This window comes from Ranitomeya variabilis, chromosome 7, assembly GCF_051348905.1.
Source record: "Ranitomeya variabilis isolate aRanVar5 chromosome 7, aRanVar5.hap1, whole genome shotgun sequence".
NCBI classification, from domain to species: Eukaryota; Metazoa; Chordata; class Amphibia; order Anura; family Dendrobatidae; genus Ranitomeya; species Ranitomeya variabilis.
This window is the reverse complement of record NC_135238.1, coordinates 81,291,965-81,313,424: the sequence shown is the minus strand read 5'-3', so window position 1 is coordinate 81,313,424 and position 21,460 is coordinate 81,291,965. Positions and strand designations below refer to the sequence as shown.

Sequence of the window (21,460 nt, the reverse complement as noted above, 5' to 3'; positions counted from 1 at the left end):
ATAGAGTCCTATGTCGTCCAGCAATGTCACAATAGGGGTATATTCACACGTCAGATTGGAGACTGATCACTGGTTTCACACATCTGAATGGGGCGGTTTCTCCTGTATGAAGCCTGCAAGCCCCATTCAGATAAATGAGATGGTTGCAAATGTGTTGCGTGCGAGAATAAATGTGTGTCTTCCTCTACATGTCCTTCTCTGTGGCCTTAAATGTACGTTGAATAAAAAAATGCTGTGAAGTGAAGCAGTTGTATTTGTCTGGCACTTTTAAAGTACTACACACAATGTTATAGAGAAAATTCCGGTAAACACCATATCTACTCTATACAATGCTGCAATTTGGAGAAAAAAAATGACAAAGTTTTGCAATATTTTGCCTTCGATTTTAAAGCCAAGACTGCACATTCCAAGCCTATAGAATAAGCCAAACTAACGTGCCAATATTTCACATTGAACCACATTTTTGGATTTGTGTTGCAGGGGACAATAATAGCTAGGTAACAAGAGTGATCCAGCGATAAGGATTTGGCTGGTTGCGTTCAGCGGTCACCAAAGCAGGAAGTCTTCTTGATAAATGACTCTCGTTCAGCTGTTTATTTACATGGAAAAGTTATAATCTAATCTACAACTGCGATAACCTTCAGAAAAGCAATGGGATTTTGTGGAGCAGAAGCCAAGCTGTTTTTCAGAATGTGTGTGAGCATCTGTAGATTTCCCTCACTTGACGTTGTAGCAGCCATTTGTATTTCTTGACAAGTGATTGTTTCCCATACACAGCAGATCAAACCTACTGATTTCGACCAACAATCTGATGATATCATGGGGTGGGTGTGGAGAAGGAGCAGGCACTGGGAATTTCAACACGCAATCCTTTTGCTTTCAGGTGAGATAAGCCAATGCCAAGCATACATCATGTGTATGGGAGTCAGGCAAGATAGCGGTTGGCTGAATGTTCATTTGGCAGACAGCCATCTCATGTGTATTGCCAGCTTAGTGGAAACCTAAAAGGACATCCATACTGCCTGAACTATGGGCATTATGAATCAGGCAGTAGTTGTATTATTGCAGATGTATATACTTTACCCTGAAACATTGCAGCATTTCACAGAAAACATACTTGATAAGCCTGCCTGAGACACACATAGGGAGAGACCTGCCAGTGTAGGAGAGAAGCTGCAGTAGAACCTCTGACCACTGGGGCATTGCTTCAATTACAAAGGTGACTTTTGGTGGATCTCCAGCAACTATAGATTTATCACCTTTTCTCTGCATAGGAGATAAATGTGGCTTATAGGAAACCCCCTTTAAGGTGCGGTTGATGACTATTTCTACAGACTCCACCATACAATGACATGTTCAAGTTTGGACACCCCTGGACAAAATTACTGGGCAACCCGCATCGTTAGTACCTAGTAGCACCCCCTTTTGAAAATCACAGCTTGTTAAAGCTTTTTGTAGCCAGACAGCTTTTTGTAGTCTTTCAATTCTTGTTTGAGGGATTTTCATCTATTCTTCTCATGGAAAATTCTTCCAGTTCTGTGAGATTCCTGGGTCGTCTTGAATGCACTGCTATTTTGAGGTCCAGTCACAGATTTTCAATGCTGTTCAGATCAGGAGACTGAGGGCCACTGTAAGACCTTCAGTTTGTGCCTTTTGAGGTAGTCTATTGTGGATTTTGACATACAGTATGTTTAGGATCATTGTCCATTTGTAGAAGCCATCCTCTTTTCAACTTCAGCTTTTTTTACAGATGGTGTTATGTTTGTATCAAGAATTTATTTAAATTTCTTTGAATCAATTCTTTCCCCTCTACCCGTGAAATGCTTCCCGTGCCATTGGCTGTAACACAACCCCAAATCACGATTGATCCACCACCATGCTTAATGGTTGGCGAGATGTTCTTTTCCTGAAATTCTGTGCCCTTCTTTCTACACACATACCCACATACCGCTGATCATTGTGTACAAAGAGTTCTATTTTAACCTCATCGGTCCACAGTACTTGTTTCCAAAAGGCATCAGGATTGTTTAGATTTTTTTTGCATACTTCTGAAATGGAATTTTATGATGAGGATGCAGGAGAGGTTTTCTTCGGACGACTCTTCCATGAAGGCCATATTTGTGAAGGTGTCTCTGAACAGTAGAACAACGTACCACAATTCCAGAGTCTGCTAAATGTTTCTGAAGGTCTTTGCAGTCAAGTGCGGGTTCCAATTTGCTTCTCTAGCATTTTCATCTTTTAAATCATAAAAATTGCAAAAAGGAAAATGCAAAAGTTTGGCTGAGGGTTGGGATTTAGCTCTCTAGTAATCCAACGAGCAGCTCTCACTGAAATTTTGCTTGTTCTTCCAGACCTTATATTGACCGCTACTGTTCCTGGTAACTGCCATTTCTTGGTTATATTTCGAACTGAGGAAAGGGCAACTTAAAAACTCTTTGTTGTTATCTTCTTATAACCTTCTCCTGCTTTGTGGGCCTCCACCATTTTCAGAGTGCTAGGCAGCTGCTTAAAAGAACCCATGCCTGCTGTTTTTTGGCACAAAGCTAGAGGAAGCTGGGTTTTTATAAAGCTGGGAAATTTGCATCACCTGCCCTTTCCTAACGATGATGATGATGTACAAGTCATACCTCTAACAGGCTAAATATGGTCTGAAACATATGTCCGTTATCTGAGCACACAAATCTCTGAGGGTCCCCAAACTTTTGCATTAGCCCCCTTTCCTTTTTCTAATTTCTAAAATGTAAAAAATGACTATATATATATATATATATATATATATATATATATATATATATATATATATATATATATATATATATATATATATATATATATATATACATATATACATACATATATATATATATATATATATATATATATACATATATATATATATATACATACACACACACACACACACACACACACACACACACACACACACACACACACACACACACACACACCCAAAAAAGAAAGGAAGTGTGTCATCTTTACCTTTAGCCCTTTTAGAGATCATTTCATCTTCAACTCGCTTGACTGCTCACAATAACAGTAATTTCGACCAGGGGTGCGCAAGCTTTTACATGCCACTGTAGATACAGTATGCAAGCTGTACATTTATGTTTGTTTCAATGGAAAGAAAGTTAATAGACTAACATGCCCAATCCTTCTCTTTCCATGCTTATACAGTTGGGGACAGTCTGTACGACCCCATTCATTGGAGATGGTTAGCTGATCCCAAGGACTGTGTATAATAATCAATGGTTGTGGCCATCTGAAAGGAAATGTACCCCAACCACACAGGCCCAGACTATACAGACAAGTTCCCAAGACAGGAAAGCACTTACAATGATAGACCGTTCATCATGTGATTTAATCTGGTCAGGAAGCATGTTCTGAACGGGACTGTCCAGTGAAAACAAGTTGTGGTGGGACCCACAACCATCAACAGAACGGAGTACTTTTATACTTGTTAAAAGGTGAGCATATACTCGACCACTGCTCCATTCATTCTAGATAGGGCTGTCAAGCATCAGGCTCAACTTTCTGTTCAGCCCCCAAGATAATGAATGAAGGATAGTCGGGCTTCGGACCTGCCACTTGATTTTGTAACCGTGATAAAAATTTCCCGCTCACCTTTTTTTCAGAACATTTCAGATATATTTGCAAATAAAACATTGATAGTTGTGTTACTTGTTTGGCTTTTATCGTCTATATACTTTTACATCGTCTGACACTTGCCAATCATCGCCAAACGCCAGATTGTTCAACAGTCAACAGACAATGGAAATGAAAGGAGTTTCCCACCACACCTTGCTCAGCCATGCACTGTATGTAGATGGGAGGCTGTATGTAGGATAAAGCTTCCTGGAATACTTCACGGGCCATTGTTTCTTCATTCTCAATGAAACCTAATGTGATGGAGTCCGCATACAAAGTGCTCTTGCACTGGTACATTGTTCCCAAGTGGATAGCACATTGTCCCTGGTTATATTGCCAATGGAGTTCAGGGATGCAACTTTTTTATCTTAAGTGGCATGGCAAATGATAGCTCCTGCTTGGAAAACAAACACACATACAGGTCCTTCTCAAAAAATTAGCATATAGTGTTAAATTTCATTATTTACCATAATGTAATGATTACAATTAAACTTTCATATATTATAGATTCATTATCCACCAACTGAAATTTGTCAGGTCTTTTATTGTTTTAATACTGATGATTTTGGCCTACAACTCCTGATAACCCAAAAAATCTGTCTCAATAAATTAGCATATCAAGAAAAGGTTCTCTAAATGACCTATTACCCTAATCGTCTGAATCAACTAATTAACTCTAAACACATGCAAAAGATACCTGAGGCTTTTAAAAACTCCCTGCCTGGTTCATTACTCAAAACCCCCATCATGGGTAAGACTAGCGACCTGACAGATGTCAAGAAGGCCATCATTGACACCCTCAAGCAAGAGGGTAAGACCCAGAAAGAAATTTCTCAACAAATAGGCTGTTCCCAGAGTGCTGTATCAAGGCACCTCAATGGTAAGTCTGTTGGAAGGAAACAATGTGGCAGAAAACGCTGTACAACGAGAAGAGGTGACCGGACCCTGAGGAAGATTGTGGAGAAGGACCGATTCCAGACCTTGGGGAACCTGAGGAAGCAGTGGACTGAGTCTGGTGTGGAAAGGCGTGTGCAGGAAATGGGCTACAGGTGCCGCATTCCCCAGGTAAAGCCACTTTTGAACCATAAACAGCGGCAGAAGCGCCTGACCTGGGCTACAGAGAAGCAGCACTGGACTGTTGCTAAGTGGTCCCAAGTACTTTTTTCTGATGAAAGCAAATTTTGCATGTCATTCGGAAATCAAGGTGCCAGAGTCTGGAGGAAGACTGGGGAGAAGGAAATGCCAAAATGCCTGAAGTCCAGTGTCAAGTACCCACAGTCAGTGATGGTGTGGGGTGCCATGTCAGCTGCTGGTGTTGGTCCACTGTGTTTCATCAAGGGCAGGGTCAATGCAGCTAGCTATCAGGAGATTTTGGAGCACTTCATCTCCATAAAGCATTTCAGCCGATGGAAGCATGAAGATTTCATTTTTCAGCACGACCTGGCACCTGCTCACAGTGCCAAAACCACTGGTAAATGGTTTACTGACCATGGTATTACTGTGCTCAATTGGCCAGCCAACTCTCCTGACCTGAACCCCATAGAGAATCTGTGGGATATTGTGAAGAGAAAGTTGAGAGACGCAAGACCCAACACTCTGGATGAGCTTAAGGCCACTATTGAAGCATCCTGGGCCTCCATAACATCTCAGCAGTGTCACAGGCTGATTGCCTCCATGCCACGCCGCATTGAAGCAGTCATTTCTGCCAAAGGATTCCCGACCAAGTATTGAGTGCATAACTGAACATTATTATTTGATGGTTTTTTTGTTTGTTATTAAAAAACACTTTTATTTGATTGTACGGGTGAAATATGCTAATTTATTGAGACAGGTTTTTTGGGTTATCAGGAGTTGTAGGCCAAAATCATCAGTATTAAAACAATAAAAGACCTGACAAATTTCAGTTGGTGGATAATGAATCTATAATATATGAAAGTTTAATTGTAATCATTACATTATGGTAAATAATGAAATTTAACACTATATGCTAATTTTTTGAGAAGGACCTGTACTATCCAATTTGTATGCTGGGTAGAGAACTTTATGTCCAATGAACAACTTTTATGTGTCTTGAATGACAACGAGGCTACATTTTTAAAGATCTGGGACTTGTGTTTCACATCTGCACATTCACATTTGTCAAATGCCACCGGTCTGTCCTTTGGCTAAGTACATCTTATAGCACAAGTAACATATCCATTCGTGGTCTGTCCCTCCTCATTTTCTGTGCGCCCTTTTCTTCCTCCATGCCCCCTCCACATTTATTTCCCTTTTTGTGTGCCACTTGTCCTGGCGTACCAGTTTTTATGCTACAGTTCTGATATTCTATGCTGTTGCTCTTTTATAATTTTCTGTAACATGCTCTGTACAAAGTGCTAAAGTTTAATATTCAATTTTACATTTGGTTATATTGATAAAACACCATGTTTTAAAAAGGAAAAATCAACCATTCTGCTGATCGGTGCGGATCCACACAGGCCAACAATTTATTCCCTGCTGTGTACTGTGTAATGGCTGTGTGTGACCATGCAGGAACATGGTCTGATCATACTACAGCTCCTGGGCAGGGGAGGAAACAAAAAGAGTATGCAGCCATTACAGCATGGGGTCACAGCTCCTGGGCAGGGGAGGAAGCAAAAGAGTATACACTATTACAGCTTGGCGTCACACATGCTAATTTCTGTGAGGTAAAACAGGCAGCGAAATGTTTTACCTCACAGAACTAATCAGCTGTGATCCCGAGCTGTAATGCCTGTATACTCTTTTGCTTTCTCCCCTGCCCAGGAGCTGTGATCCCGAGCTGTAATGTCTGTATATTCTTTTGCTTCCTCCCCCACCTAGGAGCTGTGGTATGATCAGACCCTGTCCCTGCATGGTCAGACACAGCCATTACACAGAACACAGCAGGGGCACATTTATAAGATTATCTCAGCACAGGAACATTTTATTTAGGGTACCGTCACACATTGAAATTTTCATCGCTGCGACGGCACGATTCGTGACGTCGCAGCGATCGTATGATTATCGCTCCAGCGTCGTAGACTGCGGTCACACGGTGCAATCACGGCGCTGGAGCGATGCCGAAGTCCCCGGGTAACCAGGGTAAACATCGGGTAACTAAGCGCAGGGCCGCGCTTAGTAACCCGATGTTTACCCTGGTTACCAGCATAAACGTAAAAAAACAAACCGTACATACTCACCCGTCGGTGTCCTTCAGGTCCCTTGCCGTCTGCTTCCTGCTCTGAGTGCAGCCGTACAATGAGAGCAGATCGCAGCACCGCTGCGCTCTGCTCTCACTTTCCGGCCGGCACTCAGAGCAGGAAGCAGACGGCAAGGGACCTGAAGGACACCGACGGGTGAGTATGTACTGTTTGTTTTTTTACGTTTACGCTTGTAACCAGGGTAAACATCGGGTTACTAAGCGCGGCCCTGCGCTTAGTTACCCGATGTTTACCCTGGTTACAAGCGAAGACATCGCTGGATCGCTGTCACACACAACGATCCAGCGATGTCAGCGGGTGATCAAGCGACGAAAGAAAGTTCCATACGATCTGCTACGACGTACGATTCTCAGCAGGGTGTCTGATCGCAGTAGCGTGTCAGACACAGCGATATCGTAACGATATCGCTAGAACGTCACGAATCGTAACGTCGTAGCGATGGAAATTTCAATGTGTGACGGTACCTTTAAACACATCCAATTGTGGAAATTATTATTATTCAAAGATCAATTGATTAAAATGTACTTTGTCAGGACACAACCCAATCTATGCCATTTCTTTGTAAAAGTGCATGTTCACACATGCTGGATTTGCGGCAGCAATCTGCAGGTACCACAGGGAGGTATGCAGTGGCAGATCCGTACAAAATTGTGCAGATTTTACTGGCACTGTAAAAAGCAGCTTTTAATGTGCATTAAAAAATGCAGCAAAACGGATTGTGTGAACATAACCTTATTTGCTGTGGATTTTCCATCAGAAAATCTGGATGAAAAATTTGCAGAATATCCAAAACAACTTAATGGGAACCTGTCATACGGATTCATACCCAAATCTAATGGCATGTCTGAAGGCACTGTAATGTTGAATAAGTTTTACTTGCAGAAGTCCATTTTGCTAGTTATGCAAATGAGTTGCAAGTGCAGCGGGGTGGGACAATGCACTTGCCGCTCTCTTTCCCACCCACTGTTTACCTTCTGTCTCTGACTAAGGGTACTGTCACACAGTACCATTTTGATCGCTACGACGGCACGATCCGTGACGTCGCAGCGATCGTATGATTATCGCTCCAGCGTCGTAGACTGCGGTCACACGTTGCAATCACGGCGCTGGAGCGATGCCGAAGTCCCCGGTAACCAGGGTAAACATCGGGTAACTAAGCGCAGGGCCGCGCTTAGTAACCCGATGTTTACCCTGGTTACCAGCGTAAACGTAAAAAAAACAAACAGTACATACTTACATTCCGGTGTCTGTCCCCGGCGTTCTGCTTCTCTAGTCTCCACTGTGTAAGCACCATAGCCGGCAAGCACAGCGGTGACGTCAGACGTCACCGCTGTGCTAGCTTTCCGGCCGGCAGGCGCTCACAGTGCAGAGAAGCTGAGACGCCGGAGGACAGACACCGGAATGTAAGTATGTACTGTTTGTTTTTTTACGTTTACGCTGGTAACCACGGTAAACATCGGGTTACTAAGCGCGGCCCTGCGCTTAGTTACCCGATGTTTACCCTGGTTACAAGCGAAGACATCGCTGGATCGCTGTCACACACAACGATCCAGCGATGTCAGCGGGTGATCAAGCGACGAAAGAAAGTTCCACACGATCTGCTACGACGTACGATTCTCAGCAGGATCCCTGATCGCTGCTGCGTGTCAGACAGTGCGATATCGTAACGATATCGCTAGAACGTCACGAATCGTACCGTCGTAGCGATCAAAATGGTACTGTGTGACAGTACCCTAACAGGTTACTCTTGTTTCAGTGACCTGCTTCCTCTAATGAGATCTTCTACAAGCGCAGTTATTGTGTGGAACGGCGCCGGCCCAGTAAGGTCATGGTTACGATATGGGTGCCGGACCATCAATCTGCACATGCTCCGTCTCAAGCAATGATTGCGCTGGCGAGAGATCTTGCTGGAAAAGAAGAATCAGAGACAGGAGGCAGGCCGCGAGCAGATCTAACAGTAATGTAACAGGGAGAGAGACAAGTGCACTGTTGCACCACGCTGCAACTGTGACTTATCTGCATAAGATTTCAACAATTCATTTCTCTAAACCAAGCAAGGTGCGGATGAATTCAGCGCCCTCTCGTACATACCAATATTTCTGGGTACTACATCATGATGACAGCTTCTTTTTAGTTAGACTAGAGACTAGTCGGGATAATACAAAGAAAATAAAGCAGCACACAGCCAGGAATTTCATGTCATATCTTCAGTTTATAAAAGATTAAATTGCAGTAAATTACAGAGTAAATTGCGTTATAATGCAGATCTAGAGGAGAGGGCGTTTTGTGTGCAGCTTCTAAAGGTTCATGACTAATTAAAAAAAAATAAAAAAAGGGCTTAAAAACAGAAAGAGCAGCATAATAATGAGAAAATACAACATCATAAAAAAATGGCTGCCAGAATTTCTCCTCTGTACCATTTAGTCTCCCATAGGAAACTGGCTGCCATTTACAGAAACAGATATGACACAATCAACACCAATTAGGAGTCTGTCGCCATTGCAATTGTGAAATATAAATACCAGAGTGAATGATTATTGCACATTGAATAGGATTCATCACAATACACAGAATCCTTATGACTTCATATCCAATTAATGTGGTAATTAAATGCCTACATGTTGTTAATAGAGGACCAGGGGCCCCTAAGTGTGTCACCTGGACCTCAGACCACCTTTTGCGAGGCTACGTAAAGGGTGTGTCCCTTACATCAGTTTGTGACTAGTATCTATCCGAAAATATTATGAAATTATTTAATTTCTGATTAGTAACCTCAAACGATATAGTGATGCCCATCATTAATCGTCATGTTTGTAAGAACTCCATGGAGATACTGTGTCACCGGTATGGTTAGCTGTGGCGGAGTAGGATTGGCGGCTCTATAAGCCCCCGAAATAGACGATATAACCCATTATGACTTGACGTAATGCTTTTTGTTGATCCCATAAAGTTCTTATATCAACAAATCATGATACTAGAATGTCCTATATTATATTACAAAACACGGCTTTGGACACCTCCATGTTCCCCTTTTCCTTCATACTTACCATGTCCTTTACAAATAATGTGTACAACGTCATTAACGCCTCGGTTGGCTACATTGGGGGGCATAATTCTGCCTCAGGACGAAACAGAAAAACACCCAAACTGGAAGCAAGCACCCATCTTAGAAGTGATTTATGTAAACCTTGCCCCTTTCTTAACACAGACATGCCAATAATTGCTTTTTTTAATTTTTTTTATTTTTTTTTAAGGTTGATACACAGTGGACATCCCTTTCTTCAATGCCCCAGGTAAAATAAAAAAATATCTCCCAGACCTGCACCTTTCCAGCAATGTGGGAGCTGTGCCTGCCAACAGTCATATGACCGCTGCAGTCTATCAGCGGCCACCGATGGGCTGCAGCCTTCACAGTTTATTCAGATGAAACATTCCCATGCCATTTCTGGAAGGACTCCGGGCCGGCAGATGAGTACGCATTTGATTATCTTACCTGGGGCACTTAAGCAGGGATGGTCCAGTAGGGAACAACCCATTTCATGACAATTCAGGACAGTCAATGCTAATGTGGGACGGTTGGCAATTCGGGTACAATAAGTAATTAACAAGCCATTTTGGTTTGCTGCAAACAAAAAAAAAGAAAATCTGTCTAATATCTGAACTATATACAATGTCTCCCATTTTGTTTGATCCCAAAAGGTCTAGAAATTAGTTAAACGTTGCCTAAAATATACAACATTAGAATTACTGCTTCATTAAAACTCTTGTACTCATTTATTGCACTTAGAGGAGGTGGCCGCTGTATTTCCACAAAGGTGCTCAGCTGCGCACTCGTCTCCTACTAGATCTGCGAAAGTTTGGATTTGCAGTGGTGTCCCTTATTACAGTCCAATCCTCATCACTGACTGCACTGCGCTCCAGTCCCAATATGGGTACGGCTGTAGGGGCCATTGGCCAGACCAGTTCATCAGCCCACCCAGCAATGCCATGGCACTGGTTCCAATGGAGCCCACTGACCGACGGGGCTGGACACATGTCCCTCCATCGGTGGCCATGTCGGGAGAGGAAGCTGTACAGTCAGTGTGCTATAAAATGGGGGCACATTATATTACTGGTGGTATGTGCTGTTAGGAGCACATCTCGTAGAATACAGTGGCAAGTCCCTTTAATGGCTAGTGCTACATTTTCAGCAACCTTTGGACTCTGCCAAGACCTGGAGCAGAACCAGCAGATTCCAAAATAGTTTTTTTTTTTCTATGGCACAATGACTAGACTGGTCCTTTTAGAAATAACAAATTACAGGCTCAGTTTGATAGACCGCAGATAACCTTGTATCTGGCAAAAAATGCTCTGGTTTGAGTAAATGGAGGAGATAAAACAACGGCTTAAGAAGATGAATTATGTCAAAGCTGAAAATTTAAAATACTCCTAAGATTATTAAGTTCAAACTGAAGGCACATTTTCAACCTCACTTGGCACAATCCATAATATAAAAAAAAAAAAAGCTGAACCCCCCTCTCTAATGATTGCACTGTTACAACTGGAAATGTCCATAGAGTAATGACGGCGCCATTAGGGCACAGCCACTTCCAGAAGGCGATTGTTTTTCCGCTTGCATGTGGGAATGTTACCATTCTTCTGGGTCCCCTGGATAAACTTCACACATACTTTGTCTTGCTTGAACTGCACTAAGAACCTATAAAAACAATGAAAGATCTCTGTAAGTGACCACACTCCTACAAAGTTGAAGAAACTTGTCACCCATGTGCCAATGTGTGAGCAGGTCTATGGGCAGTTTACCAATACAAGTTGTTACCAACTTGGGATAATCAATGGGACTTTGGGCACAGGAGGAGCATCAGTTTATGTTTAACGGAAGCGATCATCAGAAAATGACCTTATGTTTAAATCTCTTTTTTTGTGATGCATGTATTAAAAAAAAAAAAAGGCAAAGGGTTTTTTTTCATAACATGTTTATCTATAAAAAAAAAAAAAATCATTATCGTTTCACAATGGGGCTTTTTTAAGCTCATACTTAATATCCTTTCAGGAAGTTTTCAACAATACTATCTTCAGAGTCAGATAAGGCAGCTGATAAGATACACAAATCACATTTGTGATGTCACAGCTGCCCCTGCTCCCCCCTGACTTTTGCACACACTCATCAGATGCTTCAATACAAAAGATGGGATCGGAATCTGACCATTGTGGCTAATGTACGTGTTATTTCCTAAAACAAAAATAAAATTAGAGAGTCTATAAAAAGCCAGTGGCCAATGTGAAAATTGCAAGAGTATTTATTTATTTTTTTTAATTCACATTGTGTGCTATGATAAAAAAAATAAAAAAAATAAATAAAAATTCGCTAAAAAAAATAAATTTAATCCTTTAACATAAAATCTGTTTTAAACAATAGTGAATTTCTTAAAATGTTCAATGGTGATTACACAGTGCTCACTAAACTACAGGTGCTTCTCACAAAATTAGAATATCATCAAAAAGTTAATTTCAGTTCTTCAATACAAAAAGTGAAACTCATTATATAGAGTCATTACTAACAGAGTGATCTATTTCTAGTGTTTATTTCTGTTAATGTTGATGATTATGGCTTACAGCCAATGAAAACCCAAAAGTCATTATCTCAGTAAATTATAATGGTTTATAACACCAGCTTGAAAATTATTTTAAAATCCGAAATGTTGGCGTACTGAAATGTATGTTCAGTAAATGCACTCAATACTTGGTCTGGGCTCCTTTTGCATCAATTACTGAATCAATTCTGCATGGCATGGAGGTGATCAGCCTGTGGCACTGCTGAGGGGTTATGGAAGCCCAGGTTGCTTTGATAGCAGCCTTCAGCTCGTCTGCATTGTTGGGTCTGGTGTCTCATCTTCCTCTTGACAATAACCCATAGATTTTCTATGAGGTTAGGGTCAGGTGAGTTTGCTGGCCAATCAAGCACAGTGATACTGTTGTTTTTAAACCAGGTGATGATACTTTTGGCAGTGTGGACAGATGCCAAGTTCTGCTGGAGAATGAAATTTCCATCTCAAAAAAAGCTGGTCAGCAGAGGGAAGCATGAAGTGCTCTAAAATTTCCTGGTAGATAGCTGCGCAGACTTTGGTCTTGATAAAACACAGTGGACCTACATCAGCAGATGACATGGCTCCCCAAACCATCACGGATTGTGGAAACTTTACACTAGACCCCAAGCAGCTTAGATTGTGCCTCTCCACTCTTCCTCCAGACTCTAGAACCTTGATTTCAAAATGAAATGCAAAATTTACTTTAATCTGAAAACAACACCTTGGACCACTGAGCAACAGGTCCAGTTCTTTTTCTCCTTGGCTCAGGTGAGACGCTTCTGGCGTTGTCTACTGATCATGAGTGGCTTGACACAAGGAATGCAACACTTGTAGCCCATGTCTTGGATACGTTGGTGCGTGGTGGCTCTTGAAGCAATGACTCTAGCAGCAGTCCACTCCTTATGAATCTCCCCAAAATTTTTGAATGGCCTTTTCTTAACAATCCTTTCAAGGATATGGTTATCCTGATTGCTTGTGCACCTTTTTCTACTACACTTTCCTTCCACTCAACTTTCCATTAATATGCTTGGATACAGCACTCTGTGAACAGCCAGCTTCTTTACCAATGACCTTTTGTGGCTTACCCTCCTTGTGGAGTGTGTCAATGACTACATTCTGGACATCTGTCAAGTCAGCAGTCTTCCCCATGATTGTGGAGCCTACTGAAACAGACTAAGGGACCTTTTTAAAAGCTCATGAAGCCTTTGCAGGTGTTTTTGTTAATTATTCTAATTTACGGATAATGACTTTGGGGTTTTCATTGGCTGTAAGCCATAATCATCAACATTAACAGAAATAAACACTTGAAATAGATCACTCTGTAACAACTCTATATAATATACGAGCTTCACTTATTGTATTGAAGAACTGAAATAAATTAACTTTTTGATAATATTCTAATTGTGTGAGAAGCTCCTGTATATGAGGAATCCCTTTAATGCATGGGTGCATGGTTCCTGTACTCTGATATCAATGAGGGCTAAGGAGGAATCCCCCAATATATGGATGTATCGTATATACAAAAAAATGATCATAATACAAAGCAGAGAGGTAACATTCATTTTTCAAAAGTCAGTTATATGAGAGAGTGGATTTCTTGAATGCGTTGTGATCAACATCATTTATGTCACTTTCTTTACTTTTTGGAGGATAATGTTTTCTGTACATTACAGTACTGTACAAATACTTAAAAGGGAATTTCAATGCCGGCTTAATCTTAAATTCTTATAACATGGGTTGTAACTGAAGATCAGCATATGGTAAGTAATGCAAACCAGTGGTGTACTGCCAATAGCAGCAGGCCACTGGGCCCCCACCCTTAGCATCACACGATCAAATGTATCGGCATCCTGTATGCCGATACAGTTTAAACCAATGATGGGGGGACCATCAGCTAATGCTCCCTCCTTCATTATTCTTCCTCGGCGTCTGAAGTCTCCGTGCAGGGAACGCAATGGCGTCACTACATGGCGTCCGCTGTGCTGAGGTTTGCGGGTCTTCAGAATGCTCACTGCAGCGACCGAAGCAGTGGGGGATTGAGGAGAAGAGGAAAGTATTGTATTTTTTTTTTTTTTTTTTAAATCTTGGTGACCATCATACTATATGGAAGACTAAGGGGAGTGCAGTATAGTGTATGGAGGACTATGCAGAGTGCAGTATACTATATGGAGGACTTTTGCGTGTGTATCATACTATATGGAAGACTATGGGGTGCATTATACTATATGGAGGGCTATGGGATGCATCATACTACATGGAAGCATATGTGAGGCCCATTATACTATTTGGAGGGCTATGTGGAAGTCCTTATACTTTATAGAGGGGTCTATGTGTGGCTATAATACTGTATGCAAGCAGTTACAGTGTAAAGGTTTGTGTGGGGTCCATCATATTGTGTCAAAGGCTATGCTGAATGCACTACCTAGGTTAATACGATTAATCCCCAATCCCCACAGTTTTAAGCGTACCCTAAAAACGCATTTGTTCAGACTGGCCTACCGCCTCAACGCATTAACCTAACTATCCCTGTGTGGCCTATTAAAAATAGAAAAACAAAAAAACAAAAAACACAATCAGTTTCCTTGCATCGTGTTCTCATACACTTTATGCAGTTAATAGCACTCTGTGTCTGTACTGCTACATACTTAGGCTGTTAACTGGTTCATGCAGCTTTACATGAACACCCGAGCCTTACACTATGGCTGGTCCAAATAACTAAAGCAATTGTTACCATTCACCTCTCGTGTCTCCCCTTTTCCTCATAGTTTGTAAGCTTGCGAGCAGCAGGGCCCTCATTCCTCCTGGTATCTATTTTGAACTGTGATTTCTGTTATGCTGTAATGTCTATTGTCTGTACAAGTCCCCTCTATAAGTTGTAAAGCGCTGCGGAATATGTTGGCGCTATATAAATAAAAATTATTATTATTATTATATGTGGGGATGATTACAATGTTTGGAGGGATAGTGTGGGCCATTAGACAGTGTGGAGAGGCGAGGGGCCTTTATACTGTATGTAGGCCCATTATACTGCATGGAGGGCTGTGTGGGGTCACAGTCGGGGGATTATACCGTGTTAGGGTAATCATTCTTTTCTGGGGGAGTTAAAGTAGGGTACAGAAGCAGGGGCGTAACTACCGCGGTCGCAGCGGTCGCCATTGCGACCGGGCCCCGCAGGTCAGGGGCCCCGGGCCGGCAGGTCTGAGCAGGGCCAGGCTGGCCATCGGGCACTTCTGGCAAATGCCAGAAGAGCCGATGCCAGTAGTGGGCCGCTGCACTGTTCCTCCCCCGGAACCCCCCCAGTGCCGCCGCATTTAACTATACCGGCGTCTATGACACCGGTATAGTTCAATGCAATGATGGGAGGAGAGAGCGTCACCTGACGCTTCCTCTCCCATCATTCCCCGCTCTGCCTCTGACAGTACACTGCGGGTGCGCGATGACGTCATATCATCGCGCACCTGCAGTGTCCTGGGCAGACTGCAGCCGCCAGGAGCAGCGCGGGCAAAAGGAAGGGTGAGGAGAGTTTTTTTTTTTTTTTCTTTTTAACCGGACTGTGGGGCCATTATCGGGGGGGATGAGATGAGATGTGGGCTGTGCTCTATATACCCCTGTGCGGGCTGTGCTGTATATACCCCTGTGGGGCTGTGCTGTATATATCCCTGTGCGGGCTCTGCTGTATATACCCCTGTGGGGGCTGTGCTGTATATATCCCTGTGCGGGCTCTGCTGTATATATCCCTGTGCGGGCTCTGCTGTATATACCACTGTGCGGGCTCTGCTGTATATACCACTGTGCGGGCTCTGCTGTATATACCACTGTGCGGGCTCTGCTGTATATACCACTGTGCGGGCTCTGCTGTATATAACACTGTGCGGGCTGTGCTGTATATACCACTGTGCGGGCTCTGCTGTATATACCACTGTGCGGGCTCTGCTGTATATACCACTGTGCGGGCTCTGCTGTATATACCACTGTGCGGGCTCTGCTGTATATACCACTGTGCGGGCTCTGCTGTATATAACACTGTGCGGGCTGTGCTGTATATACCACTGTGCGGGCTCTGCTGGATATACCACTGTGCGGTCTGTGCTGGATATACCACTGTGCTGTCTGTGCTGGATATACCACTGTGAGGGCTGTGCTGGATATACCACTGTGCGGTCTGTGCTGGATATACCACTGTGCGGTCTGTGCTGGATATACCACTGTGCGGTCTGTGCTGGATATACCACTGTGCGGTCTGTGCTGGATATACCACTGTGCGGTCTGTGCTGGATATACCACTGTGCGGTCTGTGCTGGATATACCACTGTGCGGGCTGTGCTGTATATACCCCTGTGCGGGCTGTGCTGTATATACCACTGTGCGGTCTGTGCTGGATATACCACTGTGAGGGCTGTGCTGGATATACCACTGTGCGGTCTGTGCTGGATATACCACTGTGCGGTCTGTGCTGGATATACCACTGTGCGGGCTGTGCTGGATATACCACTGTGCGGGCTGTGCTGGCACCCAACACCATGTTGCAGTGCAGGAGATTCCTGCAACAGTCCGAGGCGTATCTAGGGGAAGCGGGGCGGGGGAAGGTGGGGGGGTAGGGGGGGGTAGGGGGGGGGCCCCATTTGGAAGTTCGCACCGGGGCCCATAACTTTGTAGTTACGCCACTGTACAGAAGGGTCATCAAACTATGCATGTGGAGGATACTGTGGAAGAATTCACTGTGGGGGTATCATATAGTGTTTGTGGGTCACTTTTTTTGCATCACACTTTACGGGTGCACTGAAAGGGGAATCCAGGGCTTCAAGACATGAGGAGGAAAATTACTTTGTAAGGGTTGCAAAGTTATGAGATCTGCTCTTCTGTGACCTTGTCGATTATAATTATTAGTTGGGGGAGGACCTAACTAGGACTTCCGCTTTGGGGCCCCATGATTTCTATGCACGCCTCTGATGCAAACCATTCCTTACCTTCTTATGCAGATCAATTGCATGCAGCAACTGTGTAAGAGTGAACAAACATAATTCTACTGGTATACTACTGACAAATATTTTGCACCATCATAAAAACAAGCCATACATTTTAGATGGGTACTGCTTCACTTTCCGATGCCAATAGGTGCTCAATGTATAAAATACTAAAACAGTGGCAGTAATATCACTTTTAGGAAGAAAGCAGTCTTGGCCATCAAAATGTTTTAGTCTTAAAACTTCAGATTAAGGGCAGTTATTTTGATCATTCAGATGTAAGAAGGGGTAGAAGTAGTGATGGGGTTGCAAACATACCATGCTTCCAGGAAACATCAGTGTCCATGGTTGTATCCCTCATGTATGGACAGGCGTGATGCTTCTCTTTCTGCGGCCCTATAACCTCGACTACTAGGGACCAACTGCACAGACCAACTACTACACAAAATGCATGCAATAGGATCTACAATTAGATATGTGCTCCTGAGACATTCTGCTGGGACAGAGCGACCTCAGTTTGTTTTTAATAAGTTTTTTTTTTTATTATTATTTTCTAGGGATTGCTCAATCAGACTTTCAGGCGCCCATATGCTGTATGACTGCATAAATAATGCCAAGATTTCAATCAAGATCAGATGGGAAAATAAAGCTTTGATAACCCACCCTTTGAATATGATCATTCTTTGTAGTCAACCTTGACTGAATTTAGTCTCCTCAACATGTTCCATATCACAATTTTAATATACCATGGACACATACTCATCTGCAATCTCTATGATAATCTTTTGCTTTGTCTGCATCAGGGTAGTTCGGTAAAGCTTGGTAGCCATCTCTATGAGATGATCATTGCTGAAGAGGAAATCACCCTTGGAAGCCGCAGCAGAACCCTTGGTGTAGAAAGATGGAAAACAGTCAATTCAGAAATTGTTTTTAATGGCAATTTGCAATATTACATAAGATTATAAATGTTGGAAGTCTGATGAGCCAACACTGAGCCGAGCTTTTGCTGCGCCAGCACTTTAACAATCTCAGAAATCCCCATCTGCGTGTAACGTTATAAAAGCCACGTTTCATATTGCATAATGACCCAGTAACCCAGCTCATACTAGAAGATGGGTAACAATCTCAACTCTTTACACATTTGGGTGATGTACATTCAATTATTAAAGACATATTCCAGGCAGTATAAGATTTAGAGTACATCCTGGTAACTTAAAAAAAAAAAAAAAAAGAAGACAACATCAATCATTGACAATTCACTGTGTCAGCACGGCACATTTTTACAGAAAGCAAGCATGGTTGTGACACCCCGGGAGTTCGGTTGTCACAGTTGTATTGCCTTCCTCACAGGGAGGGTGATGTCATGCTTGGAAGCAACGAGGATCCCTTTAACAGGTAACAAGTACATACAACACTGTTCTGACTCCAGGCTAGAAGGGGAGCTCAAGACCCAGATTCAGGGGAACTTCCCTACATATATTCTGGCTGGAGGATGAGTTAAGTAGTCTGTCAGAGAGGAGTGAGGAGTGGAAAGCTGGGGCCGTGCAGAGACGAGGTTCTGCAGCTCCTGGAAAGAGAAGAGAGAGACAGAGCAGTCTGTAGAAGACTGAGGGGAAAAGGAGCAAAGGAGAAGTGAAGAGCTGGAGGGGAGCTGCGACTGAGCTCCCTCCACGCTGAAGCGCAGAATGCCGGAGGCCGGAATTCCGAGGTTGTGGGGGTAACTGTATGCCCCACAGCAGAAACCGCTGGGCAGGAAATTTCAAGTCACCTGTCCACCTTTACATCCGAAGGCACAGCAGCATAAAGAGCCTGGAGTTGCCGCAAATACAGACACCTATGAAAAGGCTCGAGTTGCCTGCCATACGGATTATTGTCCTGCTACAGAGCACCTTGTAAGAAGCCTTAGGCAGCAAGGGACTATGACACAGCGCAGTAAGGAAGGCTTCCAACCCCACCTGGCTAGAGGGATTCTGTATCACTTCCAAGCTGTCCGGACCTCACCAGCACCTGTGATCTATACCCTGGCCTGGACTGTGGCTGCATTACACCAGTAAAAGGTAAAGAGACTGCAACATTGTATCCTCTCATGCTTTCCTGCACTTCATCATCTACAATCTTTACCTACTAAACCGGGAGCCCTGGGGATTAAGCTTCACCTGTGGGAAGCCATTCCATCTCTGCTGCAATATCATCACCAGTTTAATTCAATAAACTTTTGAAGAAGCCAGAAACCTACTTTTCAATGTAATATGCTTCTCATACCAATCCTACATTCTGCTGCGCACACACATTAATGGAAGACGACCGAAATCAGCATAACAAACCCAACAGGTTCCATGTAACCACATCAATCATCAGGTCACTGCACAGAGTATTCAGATAGTAGAGATTTCCAACAAATGGGTTCATTGAAATGTCATTGTTTAGATGCACATTTCCATAAATACATTGCAAATTAATGGATTTACAAAACTGTTTTATAAAATATATGTTTTAACATATGATGCCCCGTTATTATTCAACACAGTTAATAATTTAGGAATACACATATATATTGTTTTAAGAGAATTTATCTCCAAGTTGAAACAAAATGACAGCGTAATGCAGAACAGACATACCTCTTTGAGATGGAGTGCAAAGAAGCCGTCATTTTGAGAACTCATGCTCACTTTGGTGACATCTCCCAGAGGAACTTCCAGCTTAATCTGGCCGGACTTGTGGTCAGCAATAATGGCATTACTCTTTGTCAACAAGAAAATTCTGGTTGCTCCCTGAGGAATTGAAGGAATGCTTAGTTGACTTGAGGCAAATCTACTATCCCACTAAAATGCATCTTTACCAAGACTACGTGCAAGACACTGAGAAGTAATAGATTACATTTTTTTTATAGCAAGCAACAACATCTTCAGCTCTTCTCATATTAAAGAAGGGTCAAACTTGTTTTATGAAATAATTGGACATTTTGATGTACTGCAAAATTTTTCATAAAGGTTATATTAAAAACCTCATGTTCAAAATTGTGGAGGTCTAGAGGGGACATGTTTGTGATACAAATGGTTATTGATCGCTTCAGCTAAGGCAGCAGAAGCCAACCAGTGGCTCATAAGCTGTTGCAAAATTACAACTCTGAATGCTCAGAAAGGCCGTGGTCACAATTTCGAGTGCAATGCGAGAAACTGGCGCGAGTCTCTCACCTCAATACCTGGCACTGCCGCCAGCACTCGGGACCAGAGTGTGCTGCTGCATGTATTTCTATGCAGCTGAATGCTCCGGTCCCGAGAGCCGGCGGCAGTGCCGGGTATTGAGGAGAGACACTAGCACCAGTTTCTCGCATTGCAGTCGAAAGTGTGACCCTGGCCAAACGGATCTAAGGGGTAAGAATTCTCCATGGGAAGAATGACATGGCAGGTCTGGCACCCAAGTATGAAGAGACTTGGGCTGTGTGCACATATGCTGCAAAAATGCACTATTTCCGCACCGAAATGGGCCAAAAATGCTATGGAATAATTATGCAAGCTAATTCAACGATAATCCTGAAGTGTTGTGTACTTGATCAGTAATTTTCCTTGAGTATTTGCCGTGCATTTTTTTCTGCAGCATGTCAATTCTTTCTGCATTTCTGCAGCGTCTCTCACCCATTGACTTCATTTGAGTCATTCAAATCCGAAGCAAAAACGCAGGTGTAAAAATGTTTGCGGAATTGCTGTGGATTTGCTGAGTTTTCATCTGTGTTTTACCGGCTTCCTTTGGGGTTTCCCATGCTGTCACACAGCGTGGAAAACACCGTGCAGTGGTTCTTATTATCGGCGGTAACGCTACCGCCGGTAAGACCGTTGGTCAGAGTGCTGCAGGGGTCATGCTGTCAGATGTCAGCATGACCCCGCCGGTAAAACTGTAAATCAGAGCTCTGTGAGGCCATGCTGTCAGATGTTAGCATGACCCCGCAGAACTCCTGTGACCTGCAGCAGTGACCTGCGGTAAAAAGCTTACCGCAGGACAGCAGGTGTGGGTTGATGAGACTACT

The 21,460-nt window shown here is 43.1% G+C and overlaps 1 protein-coding gene and 1 long non-coding RNA gene across 6 annotated transcripts in view; one reads left to right on the top strand and one right to left on the bottom strand.

Annotated features, from left to right (window-relative positions):
- The first annotated feature begins 555 nt into the window (after positions 1 to 555).
- Positions 556 to 18,093, top strand: LOC143786125 (uncharacterized). Its single transcript, XR_013218243.1, has 3 exons — positions 556 to 692; positions 778 to 883; positions 17,994 to 18,093. It is a non-coding gene; the product is annotated as an uncharacterized LOC143786125 (long non-coding RNA).
- The window catches only part of MYO1B (myosin IB), a 275,911-nt gene continuing 263,530 nt past the window's right edge, over positions 9,080 to 21,460 (bottom strand). For all 5 annotated transcript variants that reach the window (XM_077275371.1, XM_077275373.1, XM_077275375.1 and 2 more), the window contains 3 exons: positions 20,055 to 20,207; positions 18,196 to 18,323; positions 9,080 to 11,583 (listed from right to left, as the gene is read on the bottom strand). In XM_077275371.1, coding sequence (XP_077131486.1) covers positions 11,460 to 11,583; positions 18,196 to 18,323; positions 20,055 to 20,207 — 405 coding nt within the window. In that variant the 3' untranslated portion in view covers positions 9,080 to 11,459. The remainder of the gene's footprint in view (positions 11,584 to 18,195; positions 18,324 to 20,054; positions 20,208 to 21,460) is intronic.